This window comes from Ptychodera flava, chromosome 18, assembly GCF_041260155.1.
Source record: "Ptychodera flava strain L36383 chromosome 18, AS_Pfla_20210202, whole genome shotgun sequence".
Lineage (NCBI taxonomy): Eukaryota > Metazoa > Hemichordata > Enteropneusta > Ptychoderidae > Ptychodera > Ptychodera flava.
In genome coordinates this window covers 14,053,053-14,074,283 of record NC_091945.1, presented here as the reverse complement: position 1 = coordinate 14,074,283, position 21,231 = coordinate 14,053,053, and the positions used below count along the sequence as shown (strand labels likewise).

Sequence of the window (21,231 nt, the reverse complement as noted above, 5' to 3'; positions counted from 1 at the left end):
TTATGACTTAAATTTGACCCCCCCACCATGTTTTTCATTAGCTTTGATTTTGTTTCTGGTATTTGTATTTTTCAGGTCATGACCTAAAATGTAGGGATATTAACCATTAGTGACAGCTCATTATCGTATGATTTGCATACCTAAACAATACTTGTTAAATTTGCATAAATGACTCCTATTATGTAGCACTTCAAGCAGAATGTCAAAAAATCATTCCTCCACACATCATAGCAACTTTTTAAAACAATGGTATATATTTAAATTTTAAGTAAATTCGAACGCGCTTCGGGGACAGACATTCAGACTCTCAAACTTTTACAATTCTTTTCTGATATACCACTTGTTGGGGCTCATTTTAAAGCCCTTGGTGTAAGCAAACTTTTCATCAGCTTAGTTTTTCGAAATTTGAAAATTTTTACACTTCTCCATAGTGTTAACACAGGGATGGCAGCCATTTTGAATTTCAAATATTGGTAAATCTTAGGTTTTTTGTTTCTCTAGTACAAAAATTTGCACGGTGAATCCCGTGCAAATTTTCCCGATTTGTATTCTTGATTTTGAAAAAGAATGGTTGAAAGATTCTTGAAGGAAAGTTTGAGCAAAAGTTCAAGTCTTTCACTTTTGAGGCGCATACTATTTGTGAGCAATTTCATGTCTCTAGAGTTTGACAGTTGTATCAACATCAGTATAACAATTACTTTATGAGAGAGCAAGTAGATATCAAATGCTATTACGAGATGTGCTGGTATAGGTCTACAGTAACACTGTACAACTTTTATCTGATACGGAACTTAGAGCTGGTAACCAAAATACCACCAGATATTTGACATGTAGTATGTCTTAATTACCAAAATTTACCACAGGGAAAAATGCGTCAGCACTTAAAAAAATTGTTTTTTAACTATCAATATGGGCACATGCAAAGATTTATCGAATGGTGTGTTCATTCCAACAAGACTGAGGACCACATGAGAAATAAATTAGATTATTACTATGCAGAACTGAAACCTTGATCAACTTGTAGACCTCGAAGCACTCCACGGTCTTATGGTGAACTCCTATGATAAATGTATGTTTTCCATTGACAACGGGTCAGGTACATGAACATATCAACCATATTTATTGATAATCTGCCAAGTTGATGTTTTATATATAGGTTCTGCTGAAGTGTTAATAGTCTTGAAAGGACTCTGAGTATCTCCCCATGAAACATTTGGACATGTGTTTATGATAATGTTTATGAACCAATTGTTCTCTGTAGACATGCAGTTCTCCATTTTTACGATTTTTAGCTCACATTTGGTATACCAATGTGAGGTTATCGTATAAGCTGAATCAGTTCATTTGCATCCAATTTGCATGTCTGTATGTATGTATGTATGTATGTATGTATGTATGTCCGTCCACATCAAAAACACCTAAACCGCAGCACCTACTGTCTCAGTATTTGGTGTACAGGTGCACCTAGGGGTGGCTGTGTTTCCTCTGCCACTCTCAAATTCGTAAAATTACTAATTTTTTAGATGATTTACTAATTTTTTTCATTGTTGATTCGTAAATATACGAATGCAAGGAAGCAGCTAGTTGATTGAGAACTGAAGGTCCCCAAACCTCAAAATAGTTCTGTCTAAGCACATGGTACTTAATTTGAATTTGATTGAATGATATTCCGTATTGGAACGGTTAAGTTTACTTATGAATTTCAAAATTTTCGAAAAGTTTCAATACCCAATTCGTAAATTTACTAAAAAATTTCAGAAGCCAGAGGAAACACAGGGTGGAGATGTGAATTTGTTCAAATGAACTTGTCAGTGTCAAAAATATGCAAATGAGGAGAAAAAAGGAAAAACCGTGCAAATTGCTAAAACTGTGTAACCGTTTGGTCAGATTGGGTTGAAACTTGGTGTGCAGGTTCCTTTAGGTATTCTAAATTAGGTGTATAAAATTTTGGATGAAATTTGCATGTTTCTATTTTTTGGGGCAATTTTTTCAGTTTTTAGTCAAAAAATGTTTTTCTCTGAAACCACTCATATGATTGCTTTGAAAGTTGGTATACATGTTCCTCAGGATGACCTCAGTCAAGTTTATACAAATTGAATTGAAATTTTTGTAATTTTTGGGCAATTTTCCAAATTTTAGGTCAAAAATTTTTTAATTCAAAAACTACTAATCTGATAGCTTTGATATTTGGTATACAGGTTTCTAAGGTTGATCAAAATCAGTTTTATGAATATTGTGAAGATATTTCAAATTTTGAATTTTTGCTTAATTTTTTGGTTATTTTTCTTATTTTAAGTAAAATTTCTTCTTCTCTGAAACCGGCTAGCCAATTGCTGTCAAATTCGGATTGGGTGTTTGCAAGGGTGTTACCCTTCTCATTGTTTAAATTACGACAAAATTGGAAATATTACTGTTTTGGGGCAATTTTTGTCATTTTTGGTCAAGAAATCTTAAAAAATATTGACTTTTTAAAGCCCCTGGACAGACAGCTTTTATATTTGGTGTACAGATGTCCAGGGATGACAATAGTTAGATATGTGGAAATTGTCCTAAAATATACAAATTTGTAATTTTAAGACAATTTTGTCGTTTTTGGTCAAGAAAACTTGTTCTCAAAATAACTTGTCTGATAGCTTTGTAATTTGCTACAAAAGTCCCGAGGGATGTTATTAGATAGATTTTCTGCTCAAAGTGTTGGGAAACCCCCAAATTTTTATATTTTAGGTAATTTCTCAGTTTGTGGCCTTAAATGACCTACACCAACCCAGGATATGTTGTGAGAGAGTTTCGAAGGCTGTGAACATAACTTTGTCATATTTAATATCAATTTGTAGTAAAATTTGATCCAGAAAACAAAGCTGAGTTAAATTTTTTCATTGTGAACCAATTTTTGCAACTTTTGTATGTAAGACACACAAGAACTGATGAGAAATTTGGATCCAGGATAATTCCAGATGTCGTAATCCCCCACAGTGGAAGGCATTTCACTATCTATAACTGATTTAAGTGCTGTTTACATTCGAATGATAACACTCATAGCATTAATTAAAACATCCCCAAGGTTGTAAATACATTTCCTGCCAGCTGGTCTTATGTAAATATGATCAACAAAGGGATGGAACATTTGATATTCAGGAGGGGGTAGGGGCTAGAAGATTGATGAGGTAGCATTACTTTTTACCAGATCCCTTGTACATTTTTTCCCACTCTTTATTTTTTCCCCACTCTCCCGACTATACTTTTTGTCAAGCTTCGCTGGCTAATTTTTTTGTTGACAATTGCTTGTGTACTTAGGATCTGCTTGTCCCATTGCTATAGAAGTAGATATGCATGTTCCTAAAGATGACCTCCAGTACCTAAGTTGCAGACCTTATTTGCTTTTGTCGTTCTTGTTTTAATATTTCTTGAATTTACCAATTCACACCGAATGTGAGCACACTGTCCTTGACGGTATTTTTTAGTGTTCTCCACAGCTTGGAAAAACAGAAGGGTGGCCAACAACATAATAACGTATTTGCATATGCTTTTGTTTTTAAAATGTATTTTTGTGTCATTTAACATTGTAATTTTCTGTTTTTGAACTTCGCACCTTGTTAACCATGGTCCGGGGCCACCTCCCATGATGCTGTGCCGTTATGAGTAAAAGACAAGACTTAGCCAACCTAATTGCCAGATGCAATGTAACAGATGACTATGCTATATATGAATAGATTGCAAAAAACCAGAGGGGTGACCAACCCCTAAGTTCAAATCTCCTCATGGCTGTTGTTTGTCTTCACCAAAATGCTGCAAAGGTGAAAATTCAACTCCACTGTTCCATGTCACAGGAAGTTGGCTTCGAAAAATTCCATGGAAATGAGAAGTTGAATTTGAACTGGGAAGTTCCAAATTAAGTGATGGAAAGTTACAAATTAAGTGATGGAAAGTGAAAAACAAACATGGCATTAGGGAATGCATTCCATGAAGGGTATGTAGCTTTAGAATTTCGCAATGTTCAGTACAAGTTTGCTTTCACCTTAGCACATAGCGAATCCTTTGTACAAATTTGAGTGCAAGTACAGTTTTATCAGGTGTTTTAAAAGCCGTCAAAAGATTGTCTATGACATATATGGATACTGTCATGTGCTTCATCAATGTTGATGTACTGAGTCACAACTTTTCATAGAGTCACCTGAGTTTTAAGTATGACTGAGCTGTTTAATAATTGTGGTTTGAGTTTTCCTATGAAATAATGACAAAAGATATTGACTAAGGCTTCTTTAGGCAAAGTAATCGTATTTTATGTTGGGAAATATTCCTGTAATGGAAATTTAAAATCTAGATGTGGAGATAGCATAGTCATCTGTTACAGTGCATCCGGCAATTAGGTTGGCCTTGGCAAAGCATCATGGGAGGTCGCCCCAGACCACAGTTAACAAGACGCAAAGTTTAAGAACAGAAAATTGTTAAATTGTATAAAAAAGGGATTAAATAATCACCGAGTTAAAGACATAAATAATGAAACTTTTGATGATTAATGATGCAAGTATCATACGTACATTGAAGAAAACAAAGCAAGCATTTTTTGAAAATTTTAATCATAAATTAAATGACTATGATAAATGAGATGATATCAGGATAAAATAATCAAGTTGTACTGAAATATGGAAGAAATAACAATGAACATTAAAATAGTGATAAAAATGATTACATTCAAATGTAACACTGATAAGTTTACAATGAATCCTGATAAAGAAGCAATATACAGATTAAATAAAAAAAGGAAAAAAAATGAAATAAAAAAATAAACGTAATGGTCATTGAATAAGAATAAAATTTCTGTTTTGGTGGGGACTCACTCTATACAAACAATATAAGCCATTTTTCACATATGTGCAAAAGGCCAAACAGAGAAAAAACTAATTAAAAACATATGGGTTTCTCATGTGCAACCAATTTGCACATGTGTGGAAAAACAAAAACAAAAAAATTAATCGATTGAAAGTATTTTTTAGCCCTAGCCCATGATGCCACAACACTGTAAAATGGGGTAAAATTACTGTAAATATTCAGCTAATGTGTTGGTGTTACAGATGTTTGAGATTATTTCCATGCTGTGCAAGATGTGTTTGATCAACTGCCACAATTGTTAGGAAGTTTTGTGCGAGTGCTTTCAAGATTGCTAATCTGCATTGATGTATAAAGGCCACACACAGATTCTGTCCTGTTTTTAAATCAGCAGTGCGTATTTTCCTCCTTATTTGAAATACAAATCTGTGCTTTCTGTAGTCTGTCATCACATCCATTAATATATCATTTCTACTTATATTTTTGTGAGCAAATGTGATAGCTCTACTGGTTGTAGCTTTTGATGTGTTTTCCAGTTTTTGTATTCTATTTGGAAAATACAGTTCCTTGACTACTCTCAAAGTCATTTCAAAATGTTTAACCCTTTGAGTGCCAATGTCAGTTTTTGTCACCTTACTAGAATGTAACAAACACAATTTTTTAAGATCAAGACAATTTAGTTTTCAGGGTTTTCCCAAAATTTTGGATAAAAAATGTAACCTATGATAAGATATGTCCATTTGATCCAAAACTTTAAAAAAATTACAACAAAATTCCTTAAAATTGGTAAAATGTTGCACAGAAAGTTTTGTTGGAAAATTATGGCACTCAAAGTGTTAATGTTACTTGTCATATAGTCTTTATGTGTGTGATGTCTTATGCTATTTTTTCAAATGAATTTTATAGTGTTGACAAGAATATAACATCGCATATCATAAACAATGCATTATGATAGTAAGGCAAATTATTTGTATCTCAACATTTATCAGGCAGAAGAATAATTATTATTTGATTTAGTTTTCTGAAACTGAAACAATGAAAATATTATCAAGAGTTAGAAGCGATTGTCTTCTGTTGTGGATCCGAGATGAAGTCCTGTAAGGCCAAGAAAAATAAAAAGTTTGTTTCTCATCCTCATGCGCATCAATTGAGACCCACTGCATCAACCTTTTTTTCTGCTCATGAGGAAATAAAATGAAAAAAAACGCAAAAATATGCGACAATAGTGCATATCACAGTGCTGTATAAAACAGAATTGTAAAGAAAATAACTGACATTAACTAACATTCCATTCAGAACTGTACACATATGTCACTGTTATATTAAGCTGCCAAAACTGCATTGCTGCACTAAAAGTCAAACCACAGAACTGTTGCTATATAAAAATACTAATTTAAAGCAACACTGCTATTCACTATCTCCGCGTGCATTCCTATGTCGTTTTCATGTTTTTTTGAATTGAGAAGAAAAAACTTGTGCCACCACATCATTTTTGCAATATGTCTGGGATGAGAAACAAACTTTTTATTTTTCTTGGCCTAACTGTCTGATGTCCATGTAATACTGTACAGACACAATGGCACCAAATATCCTGCCTGCCCTCTCCTCATTACAAAAATGCATTTCCTTCTCCATGAGGACTTTCGTATCAGATATATGAAATCAGTTTTACCCAACAATGGTTGTATGTATTAATAATTATGCATACATGACTTTATCATTCCCAAATAGACCATCTCAATTCATCGTTTTTGCAATTTACCTCTACACTCTACTCAACATGAGATACTGGTGTACCATATTTTGTTGGTGTGTTGACATTTTAAAACTACCACTGTGCTGGCTGCATACGAAATGTAATTTTCTCCTTTAAAGTTAGGGCATTTGAGAACATGCCATAGTATGCCTTGCTGTAACAGACTGTTAAATACATGCAACTACTTAGGACGAGTGAAAATGTAATGTCTTTTAGAGTTGTGAAAATGGCCAACTGTGTCACATGATCTTCAAGGTGATGATTGAAGTGCTTTTAAAGAGGTATATGTCTTATGTTTATCTTTGCAATTTTATCTTTTTTCAGAATGTTGTGACTGTTGCAGTTGAAAGAGAGGGCAGCGCTCGTGATGATGACTTCCTTCACAATTTCCAACAAACAGACCTTGGTCTTGGAGAAAGTGAGTACAAAGAAATTCGGTTCAAACAGGTATATAATCGCTATTGATAAAACTGAATTTTGGCCAGGCCATGGCGGTGATATTGTTAAATATTCATGAGAGTTCTTGATTGCTGTCTCTTCTCTGGATATCTCAACAGTAGGTTAACCCTTTCACCACTATGGTTTGTCCAAATCCATTGTTTTCTATGGTAAAGTTGGACCTGTACACAGGGAACTGAGGGTGAAAGTAGGTTAAACCCAAGATTTGAATGGACCATGGTATATACAAACAAAATGGCTTGCACAAACAGAAAGACATGTATGTGTATTTCCATCTGTTCGTACATGTGGGTTTGTTTGTACCATCATAAGGTTATCTTTTTGAGCACATTTAGTCTGTAGAATACATTGCGTCCTTTTTATTCCAGTACACCATTGCTATCAAAAGTGGAGTCTTTCAGTGTGAAATTTCCTATCAGGATATCATGTTATAATGTGGATATCAGTTCATATTTGTAATTACTCTTACCAAAATTTTAGGCCTCCTGCAAACTGTTACTGCAAATTTGCCGCAAGCTTTGCAGTAAATTTGCAGCAAACTATTTGCCGCAAATATGCGGGTGGTTCATTTTTCAGATGCAAATTAGGTTTCTTGTGAACTTGCTGTAAATATGCAGCAAACTCCCTGCCGCAACGTTGCTGCAAACTCTTTGCAGCAAATTTGCGGCACAATCCTCGCAGCAAACTTGCGGCAAATTAATTTGAATGTTACTGAAAATTTGCCGCAAACTCCATACAGCAAATTATTTTGCATGTTACTGCATATTGCAAATTACACATACAAAATTTCCTTCAAAAGTTAACCACAACAGTCAGCTCTGGAATAAACTTTTACCAATTTCAGTTATAGTAAGAAGACTAAATACATTATAATAGACAAGAGATACTGAAAACCAAAGAAGTAACACAATTAAGTGACAGCAAAATTTCTTGTATTGTACCACAAGTTTCAAATTTTTATCTTCTCCAAAAATATAAGTTCATTTCAGATATGTACACAGAAGTTGTAGAATCACTTGTGTAGACATGGCCAATGTCAGTGACATGGTTGAGAATGAAAATCTGACAAATTTTAAGGCAGACTGTGGACAGCACAAGATGTGTTTTATCCAACTAAGCTCTGAAATACCAGTTTCACGAGAAACAATGGTCAGCGCAAATAAAGTTATTATTAATAAAAAGATGACAGAGAAAAAAGGTTAAATTCAATTGTGGTACAATTTATTTTATATGCCATGTTCATTTCATGCCACATAAGTGTCATGATCATGTCAAGATTTTCTTTTGACTTGAGAAGTTTCATGTAACATTTACATTACTGTCAAAGGCTGCGATTTGGCTTTCTGTTCTCTGAATTTCATGTCCCCTCTAGTGTACCAGCAATGGATTCTGAAAAATATAAATCGTTCAGGGAAGAGTGTAAGTCTTTACCGTTTGACCAAACATTGTAAATTTCATGAAAGAAATCGATAATTATTTGAAAATGAGACAAAATTAAGTTGAAAAATTGAAGCAGAAAATGCATAAATATTCATGATCGAAATTAAATTAATAATGATTAAAATGTCCGACAGCGGACAACTCGCCGTATGTTGTTTACATACACGACCGCAAAAATCTCAGCACTTACTGTAAGTAACTGTTGTGAAACGAAAGTGAATTCAGTATGAATCAGTACTCAACGAAAATTTATCTTTAGGTAAACATTGCAATACAACGATTACAGAACATAATAGCGATCGATGTACAGACGAACGGTACATTGACTTACATTTGTGAACGGCTCGCAGACGCTGGACGATTCCCGGTTGCAGGTCTCACCGTGCTGTGTGTAAATACCGTACTCAGAAAATATAGTCGGCATCTTTACTGCCGCTCGCGTTCACAAATTTAGAACTCCGCCTGTCCCTGGTACTGTATACACGTTTTTGCAACTATGTGATGTCGTTTGGCCGGCGATTCCATAGAAAGATCACGAAATTGTCCACTAGAAAACTCCCTGCTCACAAGTACGCAGCCGACACTGGCCGATGGTACTAAAATCTAACTTCGCGCCGATCAAGCCACACGACGATAACGGAAGTGCGATCTATAAATCATTACGCGATTGATAATGTAGTCCCGTTTTTAGCTCCCATATATGCATATGTATATATGCAAATGGGAGGTATTCTTATAAGGTGGAAAAATGTTGTCTGTATGTATGTATGTATGTACGTATGTATGTATGTATGTATGTATGTATGTATGTCCGTCCTCATCAAAAACTCCTAAACCGTAGCACCTACTGTCTTAGTATTTGGTGTACAGGTGCACCTAGGGGTGGAGATGTGAATTTGTTCAAATGAACATGTCAGTGCCAAAAATATGCAAATGAGGGGAAAAAAGGAAAAATCCTGCAAATGGCTAAAACTTAGTAAGCATTGGTCAGATTTGGTTGAAACTTGGTATGCAGATTTCTTTAGGTATTCTAAATTAAAATTGGGATGAAATTTGCATGTTTGTATTTTTAGGGTATTTTTTCCTTTTTTAGTCAAAAAAATCTTGTTCTCTGAAATCGCTCGTCTGATTGCTATGAAACTTAATATTCATGTTCCTCAGAATGACCTCAGTCATGCTTGTACAAATTGTATTGATATTGTCATATTTGTAATTTTGGGGCAATTTTCCCAATTTTTGATAAAAAAATTTTTATCCAAAAACTACTGATTTGATAGCTTTGATATTTGGTATACAGGTATCTAAGATTAATCTCAATATAATGTATTGAAGGTATGTTGAAACTGGCAATTTTTATTTTATTTTTGGGGCAATTTTTGCCTTTTTTGGTCAAAAAAATTTTCTCCTAAAACTTCTGATCTGGTAGCTTTGATATCTAGTGTACAGGTTCCTAGGGTTTATGTTAATTAGATATATTTAAAATTAGGATGAAATCTGCAATTTTGTATTTTGGGGGCAATTTTTTTCATTTTTGGTAAAAAAATTTGTTTCTCAAAATTTACCAGTCTGATTGCTTTGATATTTAGTAAACCAGTTCTTAGGGTTTTTGTTAATAAGATATATTGAAATTAAGTTGAAATCCGGAATTTTGAATTTTTGGGGCAACTTTGCGAAACTGTTAGTGTTACTGGGATATCTTTCATTTTGTATTTTAAGATTTTTTTTGGTAATTTTATACCTACTGGAACTAAGAGTATATAATGTGGTGATTTAGTAAGCATTCAATATGGTAAACTGTATTTGGTGTTGAAATGCAGTAAAAAAATCCTGGCAGATTTTGAAAATTCCAAACAAATGCCAATAAAAAATTCAGCCAGAGAAAGTTTGACAAAAAGAAAAGATGGGAGAGTGGGGAAAAAAGAATGTACAATGGATTGGATAAAAAAGATAATGTACCTCATCGATCTTCCAGACACCGTCCCTTATCAAATGGTCCACCCCGATGTTTTTTTGTGCGCAATTAACCATGCAGTGTATTTTAGTTTAAGATGTCAAGTTAGGTAAGGATTCGAAAGGAATAGTCAAGTTCACCACAGTTTATCTCTTGTGTCATCATCCTTGTGTAATTGGTTAAGTTTGTAAGTTGTTCCAGATGTGGATGCACCAGCTGTTCTGGAAGAAAACAATGTTTACTTTTCCATGTAGGGTTTCTGAGTTGATGATTGTATGTTGAAATTTCTCCATGTATCTGGTGTATGGGCAAAGTGTAAACATTGGTTGCATGTTATGTATTTCAGTCTGTGTCAAATATTGTAAATGAAAAAATCAAGAACACTTTGCTGTGTGCTTGTAAAAGATAACATATTTGTCAAAACATAAACTGCCTTGCAGATTGATTGTCTTAAAGATTATCACAGAAGTAGAAAAGGAAAAGAAACTAATCAAATTGCTGTAACATATTCACTCTCAGTGCCTGTATAGGCCTATACTTGACTATTTTATGATTACTTTCAGCTGTTTGTTTTATCTTTGCTACTCTCCATGGGCCAAGGCACACTTTGGGTCAATGTCATCACTCTGTGCCAGTCTGTGTATGTCAGTCTGTCTGTATATGTATGTCCATGTTTCATACAATTGTTGACTTGTTTTGATAAATATATGGGAGCGAACAGTGATGTTGTCACTATTTTTAAACGCTGGAATTGACTCTACATCTGCACCAATCCGTTATATTTCATACTTAATATAGAATTTAATTTATTAGTTTAATGAAAATGGTTATTTTTATCATAGAAAGACTAAAAAGATAGTAAATATTCTTTCAGCACGAAGAGTCAATATCAGTGCGCGAACTGACCTTGATGAACCGTGACCGGAGAGTGTAAACATGTCTACTGCTCGCAGCTGATATACAGGACGTGTTGGACTTTGGTGAAGTGGCGCTTTGAATTTTCGTACATCGACTCGGGATGGAGTGTAATCCTAAACCTCAAATTTGTGCTCGGCAATATAACTCTAATGCTGAAAACATGGACAAAAGCCTTTTACCTCGACCCATGTTATCAGAAGGCGAGATTTTGTCAGCGGCATCGGTGGGACACAGACTGTAACTTAGCTGCAGTGCATACCGTATAAATGTACTATATTGATGGGATGAATAGCTTGGAGCACAGCCACTACTCTGCTTGGAGGTAGTAGCGAAAACATTATTGTACAGATTTGCAGTAACAAAAGTCTACGACGTGTCCTTACAGACCATCATCAAACGCACATTTCGTTCGAAACTGTTTGCATTTTGGTATCATTCGCAGAAAATACAGGGTGTAACTTGCAAGACAGACAAGTCCCTGTTTTAAAAAATTTGTTTCCCTAAAAATTCAGTTTTCGATCCAACCATAATTTACCCAACCGGATTGTCAAAGGGCACTTTTATTACATCATGTCACTACAGTATATACATATAGATGCACTCTATATCCATGCAATGCTTTCACCAGCGTAACTGAAGCTGTTCATTATCTAGCATTACCAGTTATTATAATTTAAAAAGTGGATTGTCTTTTATGAAATAAATGAACATAAATATAAATGAAAGATCAATTTTATGTTGCTTACACATGTGCAACGGTACTCAGTGTGTAGCGTGTACTCCCTGGTAATGAAATAGTGGGCAATATGTCAATCATGTGTTGCTGCATATTTGCAGCAATAATCTGGTTTGCCGCAAATTTGCTGCAAACTAACTTAAGGGTTTGCAGGAGGGTCACATCTACCTGCAAACTTCTGCAACTCCTTCCTGCAAGCTATATGCTTGCTGCATATTTGCAGCAAACTAACAGCAAATTTGCAGTAAAAATAATTTTCGGTAAGGGTACTCATCAAAATCTCTGATTTTACGAATTGAAATTTACAATTGGCAGTTGGACCTGATTTCAGTTTTGGTCCAATTCTTTTTACAACTCAAACTACTCTATTGGAGCCATACTTGTTTTGTGAGTTGCCTAAAAAAATATTGTGGGGTGACAGTTTTGTGCTGTTTTGAAATGACAAAAGTCAACACAATATGAAATTAAAATATTTTTCAATGTGGCATTTATATTTTGTACTCCCTTTGGTATCAGACTTGCTCAAACACACAGTTAAGTAATTAGTGGCCATGGCAGGGTCTAAAAATCCAGCATTGATGGAGACAGGCCAAGAGTGAGTCATCGCAAACTACTGACAAGGCTAATCAGCACTGTAAATACAAACAGGTCTAGTCTTGGTAAGTCAGGTCAGAGTTTGGAGTTCCATGCCATTCTGAATGACATTTAACTTTCCTATCTGCCAAAAGCACTTGTTTGATCATAAGTCTAGCCTCAAACAAGTAAATCACAGCAAAAGTCTGGTACAATGTTTACGCAAACACACCAATGGTGAAGCTCTCCTCAATATTTGATATACCAACTAGTCCAACCACACTGTAACTAAATTTAACCTGCAAAATGTGAACTGAAAGCTGTTGGGAGAATTTACATAACACCATTACATTTTATTAGTGTTATTATATACAGCTTGGAATTTATATCAACCATGAATATATAATGAGTGAAATGAACTGGAAGATTTGCATATGGTGTGGGTTTCATATGATAATAATCTAATTTCTCCAATCAGATTTCCAAGATAAAACAGCAATCATAAGCATCAAAAGTAAGAAATAAAAAGTATTTTTCTGTTCCGTTCAATTATATCTTAGTGCCAAATTCAGAAAATCAACACTCAAAAGTTACTTTTTGTCACAATAATAGAGCAGCCTGACCCTTGTGTTACTTAGCTCTCCACTTCCCTTAAGGTCTTGCAGTGTTATCACAAGTCTGTTTGTAAAATGTCATTCATATCTTTGAAGGTGATTCTATTTTGGATCAGTAGGCATACAAGTCCATGTGTAATAACCATTTTTCTGTCTCCTGAGAAACACTATCAACAAGACTATCTCAGATTTCTCAAGTTTCGAGATAAGATGCCCCGGGTTCTGTGTTGCGAAAGTCTGGCATTGTTTGCATTGCGAACCTTTATCGGGATGGCAAGGTAAACAGTTAATACAAGGGCTGGTTATCAATGCATGCATGTTCTTATCTATGCCTTAAATTTAATTCACCATGGAATTCAGTACAGCAATTAATTTCAGTTATTCTATATGTGTTATATTCATTTGATTTCAAGTTTATTGTTACGTATAGTCCATCTGTATCTACCACTTTTAAACTGTCGAATATTGACTTTGAAACTCGAAGTTATGCATGATACTTAGAGGCAACAATGTGAAAATTATTGATGAAGGGGTTGTGCAATGGCACGCCAACATAATAGCCGAGATAAGGGTAGGCTGGGCACCCACTATGTTTTCACTTTTACTGTACAAATGTGCGTATCATAAATTCATCTCCAGTTTGGCTAATCATTGTACTGTACTGATGTTGAAGAAAGTGAATCAACAGTTTTGACCAAATCAAAGAGCAAAATCAAAGTTTTCGAATTTTGCAAGTTGCCCTCTTGAAATGTCACCAACGTGACCAATGCTTGAAATTCAGGTGGCCTTTTCTCACTAAGATTCACATTAATGCTAGTTATGCATTCATTCCACTTACACTTGACAAAACACCGTAACATGGTGTCTTCTTGTACCAGGGCTTTTAGTATGAAGCAACATTGCCAAAAGTGCAATTTAGCTAATTCTAAATAACATTACAGTTTTATCACTAATATTGAAAATAATGTTTTAAATTGCCAACAAAAGTTTCAGAAATTACTTGTCTAAGAATTATGACAATAGTACATTGTTATGGTAATACCTGTACACTATTGTTATGATGGAAACCTTGGATTATATTTTGATGGCAAAATGGATGAAGGATCTATCTAATGTCTAAGTCTCAGACATTTGGTTTAGTTTTATTCACTCACTTGAAATCCATCCTTTAAAATATCTTTTGCGATCAACATGACAAGTTCATAATCATTATTATCTAAAATTAGGTGTGAAATTAAAATTTGGAAACCTTGGATTATATTTTGATGGCAAAATGGATGAAGGATCTATCTAATGTCTAAGTCTCAGACATTTGGTTTAGTTTTATTCACTCACTTGAAATCCATCCTTTTAAATATTTTTTGCGATCAACATGACAAGTTCATAATCATTATTAATCTAAAATTAGGTGTGAAATTAAAGTTTTATTGCAGTTGTCTGTGTTGATTGCTACAAAATATTTTGTTTCCAAAGAAAAAATAGTATTCATGGCAAAAGTCTGCAGATGAACATATTTTGAACTGTGAAATATACTGCATTGTTTGGTTTTGATGTGGATTACTTGCTGCTGAGAAGGATTGATTAAATCTAATGATAGACGTTTACTTTTCACTATGAAATTGAAGTTACACTGGCATAAATGGATTGTAGAGTGGAGAAACTGTTGACAGAAACTTCATGAAGTTTTTACTGACTCATGACAATTATTGTGGTGAAGAGAAGTCTCACTGTTTTAAAGACCACTTTATGTTTCTTATCTGTGACAGTTTGTAAATCCTTCAAAGTAATAAATGGTGGCCCACAGGCACCAGCATCACAGTTTTGATTTTGTGGTGACAAATATTATCTTTAACAAATCTGCGATTGTGAGCCGTGCTGTCTGTGACACCTGTTGAGTTGCCAATCACAGAGCTTGTATTGGCTTGGCCAATCACAAAGCTTATACTGGCTTAGCCAATCACAGAGCTTATACTGGCTTAGCCAATCACAGAGCTTATACTGGCTTAGCCAATCACAGAGCTTATACTGGCATAGCCAATCACAAAGATTATACCAGCTTAGCCAATCACATAGCTTATACTAGCATAGCCAATCACAGAGCTTACACTGGCTTAGCTTCTCAAACGTAGAATGTTGCAACCTCTGGGTAGACACTCAGACTCAGAAAGTTTTTGCAATACTTTTGTAGTTAACTGCTTGTTGGGACTGATTCTGGAGCCTGCATGTTGTGTAAATACAACTTTTGGGTTTTTTTGTGATAATCAAAAACATTAATTCCCCCATAGAGATAGCACCAGGATAGCAGCAATTTTGAATTAAAATGTCCATAAATTTAATAGGGAACTTGATTTCCTAGTGAAAAACATTGCACCGATATTAATCCTTTTCCTGCCAAGTCCATATTTCACCACCAGGTCAAGATGGTTAAAATTAATGAAACACAACGTATTCCATATGATGTATTTTAACATAATACTGTACATTTGAAGGCTGTTGAAAACATAATACTGTAAAGTTGATTTTGTTTGGACAAAAGATGCTATAACATACCAAGCCAAGTGGGTGAAAATACGTCATGTTTTGGCTCAATACCACTTTTTACTGACTTGGCTGATGGGGAAGTGATACAGTTATTACTCTCTGGCAGGAAAAGGGTTAAAGATACCATTCCACATCCGTGTGGAGAGATATCCTGTTTTGACATGGCAAATATATTGAATTCTTCCAAGTGCCACCATTGTTGTTCAGATTTTCAATAACTTCCTCATCACATTCCTAAGTCTGGTCCAATCTTCACAAATCTGTGCTGAGGTGATGTCAAGTCTAAAAACACATGACTGTCAGAATTGACATAAGATTGATTTGGAATTATTGGACAGTGTGTACATAGGCAGAAAATTGACTGGGTATACATTGTATTGACATATACACAATACTGTAAGCATTTCCACTTGTAAAAGTTATGCAAATCCTCAATATTCTGAATCCTTCATGGCATATTGTTGACAGTTCGTGTATGGTACATTGGCATTTTGTCAAAGATAAACGAAAACACCCTCATCCATCAAACTAACGTAAGTTTTTTGATAACAGATCAAATTTTTAGGAAGTAGGTGTCTCAAAACTGGAAGATTTAAATGTTTGCTCAAACTTTCTTCAGGGAGTTCTTTAGACTAATCTCTTTCAAAAGAAAGAACAAAAATAATATGATGATATGTATTTCCCAGTATATTAGTTCCAGTTGTAAAATATAATTCTTGTTCTGACCGAAAATTTTGATGAAATGCCTAGTAAAAAGTATGCCCTGCTTATAGCCTTCTATGACCTTATCCTTCAGTGGTTTGATAACTTAAGATTGTATTTTTTCATTTGCAGCTTAATCATAAAATCTGCAGCATGTCTGGATTTTCATAAGCCTCATCTGATTTTTAGTTTTCACCCCCCCCCCCCACCCCCCCAAAAAAAAAATACAGGAAATCGATATGTGAAATACTGGTGACTCTTTCAAATTAACCGTTTGTGTGCCAAAGTCAATTTTTGTTGCCTTTATAATATATATCCTGTTAATAATTCTTTTGAGATTTTTGCCAGAATTTTGATAAAAAAGTGTAGCAAATGAAATGTAATATTCAATTGGTCAAAAGTTATTAAAAAATTTTCAGAAAAATTCATAAAAGTTAATAAAATGTTGCACTAAAATTTTGGTGGGAAAAATTGCAGCACCCGAAGGGTTAATGACATGTATGGAAGCTGGCATTTAAATGAAATATATGATGTATCCTTCCTTGCTTATTAATGGGGACAGAAGTACATTCAAGTTTTAAAATTCATGTACTTTCTTCAACTCTACACAATAACACTGTTGTTTGTGGTTAGGAGGTTTTACTTAAGGTAATATGCACCTCGAAAGTGAAAGACTTAAACTTTTTCTCAAACTTTCCTCAGTGAAACCTTCAACCATTCTCTTACCAAAGCAAGAATAAAAATCAGGGGTCACCGTGCAAACTTGGTACTACAGAGACAAATAACTTGTGGTTTCTCGATATTTGACATCCAAAATGGCCGCCATCCCTGTTTCAACTCTATGAGAAAAAATAAAATTTTCGATTTTCGAAAAACTAAGACGGTGAAAACTTTTCTTTCGCCAAGAGCTTCAAAATGAGCCCCACAAGTGGTAGGTCTGAAGAAAAGTGATAAAATTTGAAGGCCTGAATTTCTGTCGCCGAGGTGCGTTCTACCTTAATGTAGCTGTATGCGTGCCACATCAGACGCTGCTGATTGTAATGCAGAAAAACATTTCATGACTGTTGCATGCATGGCTATTGTGGCAGTGTGTAGTCTAATTACGTAAGCTGTAAATGCCTTTTCTAGTATTCATTGTAACATCAGCAGCTGCCAATGAAGTTTCTTGTTCTCTTCCTAAAAACACAACCAAATACTTAGATTTAAACATTCATTTGTATGAGAGTATGAAAATAGGCTTATGTTACCACTTTACATCTAAAATGTTGTCTGGACAAATAATGTAAGCAGTAAGGCTACATGTTTCGCACAATGCATTGTGCTAGGTCTAATACCTCGAAGGAAAAGTATATAAACATATGTTTTCTTTATAGTACTGAGTACAGAAAAATATTATCAAAAGTTATAGCTCCTGACCTCCTATAATGATAATAATAATAATAATAATAATAATGAAAATAATGACAATTTTATGTGTTGCCATATATACCCAAAAAACTACCCTTAGGCGCTTAACAATACAACAGTCTTTACATTTTTTATTTGTAAATAGTGTACAAATGAGTTTTCAGTCCATTTTTAAAGCTGTTAATTGACGTGGACTCTTTAAGATGCTGATGGGACTGTTCACACAATAACCTGGGAACTCTGGTAACATTTACCAACTTCTATCCATTTACACTACCGAGTAGTTGTATATTTATTTAGTATGGCCCACTTAAGTCAGAAAAATTTAACCTTTAAATAGTTGTCTTACAAGTGTCTTGTCAACAAGGGATTAAATTAGGTATTGCAAAATAATTTATCCGGGTTTGTAGTTGAGTATCGAATGAGAAGGAAATATTTTAGTTGACACATTATTAATCCTGCTACGATTCCAAAGTCATTTTCCTGTTTCCTGTTTCCTGTTTCCTAAGAATTGGTAAAGGCACTTAATTACAATGAAATGTTGTCCAAATGATGAATTTAAGGCCGAGAATTCCATTCGAAGGGGAAACATTAAAGGGAACAAATTCTAGGATTGCCGTTTCTGTTCAATTGCAAAATGACACTCTGACATTTAATAGATCCTATTTGTTTAAATGTCAGTATAAATGTATTTCCATTTCCCATTTCAAAAGAATTAATTTTCAACCTTTTGACCATATATGTCAATCATGCAATAAAAAATGCAGGAACGCAACTTTGATCTGATCAGTGTAAACTTCTCTTTTACAATATGAATTTTGTAAACAATTGATTTATAACTTCAAGATCCTGAAAAATATTACAAATTTCAAGTTTAAAAACAATAGTGAGAATATTCTGATATTTCTGAAAATAGTGATCAGAATAATGCAAGACATAATCCACAGTAAATGGAAGTTGTGGGAAGTTGTTTTACTGACGAACTCATCATCCGTGTCACCTGCTGACGTGACTGAGTCTGTCGGCCAAATTCGAAATAGCAGATTTGAAATATGAGCGGTGTATTGAAAAAGAGGCTTGACAAATGACATTGTAAAGTTTATAGTCCTGTTTATTTTGTAAAGCAAATATGATCGATTTTTCATACTTTGACATCTGAGATATGACAAGTACGATGCAGCACACATTCAAATCTGCACATTTAACATAGTGTGACCCAAGCCTTGACAGCCACATGTAAATTTCATTAATGCAAAACTACAGTCAAGATGTTCAGTTACAGATGCACCTAGCAGTAATTTTAGTTGATGGGTTTATTCCCAGTCCAGACTTGATGAAATAATTGATGTAGAATTTTGCTAACTCAAAGACGCCAAGTATTTGTCTGAACGTGAAAGAAATACCTGAAAACAACTTCTGTGTTCAAGCCTACGTTGCGTTACTTGAGTTTTGGAAGGAACGGAAGGACATCAGTCAAGTTCGCTCCTTCCTTGGATTGATAAAGTACTATCATCGATTTCTACCAACCTAGCAACGGTATTGCATCCACTGAACAGACTGTTGGAGAAAAATCGAAAGTTCAAGTGGACTGATGACTGTGATAAAGCTTTCAAGAAAGCCAAGAAGCTCATCATATCAGAGAAAGTGCTAGCGTATTATGATCCTAACCTGCCGATTAAAATTGCATGCGATGCTTCACCATATGAATTAGGAGCAGTGGTCTCCCACACAATGGAAGATGGGCAAGAAAGACCAATATCCTTTGCATCAAGATCGCTAATAAAGGCAGAGAAGAATTATTCTCAAATAGAGAAAGAAGCGCTCGCAGTAGTATGGGGAGTGAAGAAATTTCACATTGTATGGTCAAAAATTCACACTACTGACAGACCAACCGCTGGTATCGATTTTGCACCCAGTAAAAGGAAGTCATGCAACAACTGCAGCAAGATTACAACGACACGCAATATATCTTGCCGGTTTCGATTATGATACTCAATACAAGAATACTATTACCAAGAAACACTGCAACGCAGATGCTTTATCGAGATTACCCTTAGACACCAATTTTGAAGAGAAGGAAGACGCGATCGAAGTGCTACACATCTCGCAATTCGACAGTCTCCCTGTTACAAGCGCCATGGGAATGGCCAACATTGCCATGGCAACACATCCACATAGACTACGTGGGTCCATTCCAAGGACAGTCGTACCAAATGATCACCGATGCACATTCAAAATGGCCAGAAATAATTCCTACATCGTCCACTACTGCTGAAAAGACGATAGAAATACTGCGCACCATTTTTGCAAGATATGGTATTCCAGAAGTATTGGTAAGCGACAATGGGCCACCGTTCGTTTCAGATGAGTTTGAAACATTCATGAAGAATAACGGCATCAAACACATCACCTCTGCACCATACCATCCTACCACGAATGGTTTTGTAGAACGATCTGTACAATCATTCAAGAAAGCATTATGCGCAATGAAGGGAGAGAAAGGAACAGTGCAGAAGAAATTATCAAAATACCTGATGTCGTACAGAAACACACCACATTCTACCACTGGAGAAACACCAGCGATGTTATTCTTTGGTAGAAGAATGCGCACACGACTAGATCTACTGAAACCAGATCACCGCCAGGATATGCAAGAAAAACAACTAGATCAAGCACCCACCAGACAGACTGCACATGATGGTCAACTTGACATAGGAGAACGAGTTTCTGTCAGAAATTATCGTGGAAATGAGAAATGGATACCTGGAATAGTTACTGAGAAAACAGGGCCAGTATCCTACAAAGTACAAACATCTCCAGATGACGTCAGACGTTGCCACATTGATCAACTCCATCAATCACAAGTTCCCATGGCAACATACCAGGACAAGGATGTCCAGGATGAGGTCATTACCTCTGCTGCAGCTGCCAACCCAGTAACGTCGGGGGAAATAACGGATGCATCTGAAACGCCTACAACTTTGGCGCCAGTAGTGAATTCAGCACCAGCCAACATAACATCAGGAAGTGCTACCATGAAGAAGGATCCAATGGAAAGAAGAAAAACACCAGATAGATTAGATTTGTAGTTTCCAAAACACAAGTGATTGTACTGTGACAAGGGCAGAATAATCCCTAACAATCACTGAGGCAGCGAGAAGTCTACCTCAAAAGCGTCATATTTTGGCAAAGTAGATTGCATTTTATTTTAGTTAGTTAGGAATTAACTGAACTCATATGAACTCTATGTCATGAACTCTGAACTCTGACCAGACATATAAACTTAGCGGGGAGGAATGTAGTATAT

General features: G+C 35.1%; 1 protein-coding gene and 2 long non-coding RNA genes across 4 annotated transcripts in view; 1 reads left to right on the top strand and 2 right to left on the bottom strand.

The window, feature by feature from the left end:
• LOC139116919 (uncharacterized) overlaps window positions 1-21,231 on the bottom strand; it is a 66,637-nt gene that overhangs the window by 11,988 nt on the left and 33,418 nt on the right. The window lies entirely within an intron of this gene.
• LOC139116918 (uncharacterized) overlaps window positions 1-21,231 on the top strand; it is a 65,744-nt gene that overhangs the window by 21,055 nt on the left and 23,458 nt on the right. The window contains exon 9 of one of the 2 annotated variants that reach the window (XM_070679645.1): window positions 6,908-7,001. In XM_070679645.1, coding sequence (XP_070535746.1) covers window positions 6,908-7,001 — 94 coding nt within the window. Of the gene's footprint in view, window positions 1-6,907; window positions 7,031-21,231 lie in introns of both variants that reach the window. The other variant, XM_070679644.1, reaches the window with a different exon arrangement.
• Window positions 8,242-9,623, bottom strand: LOC139116920 (uncharacterized). Its single transcript, XR_011548422.1, has 2 exons — window positions 8,814-9,623; window positions 8,242-8,431 (listed from the first exon to the last, which is right to left on the bottom strand). It is a non-coding gene; the product is annotated as an uncharacterized lncRNA (long non-coding RNA).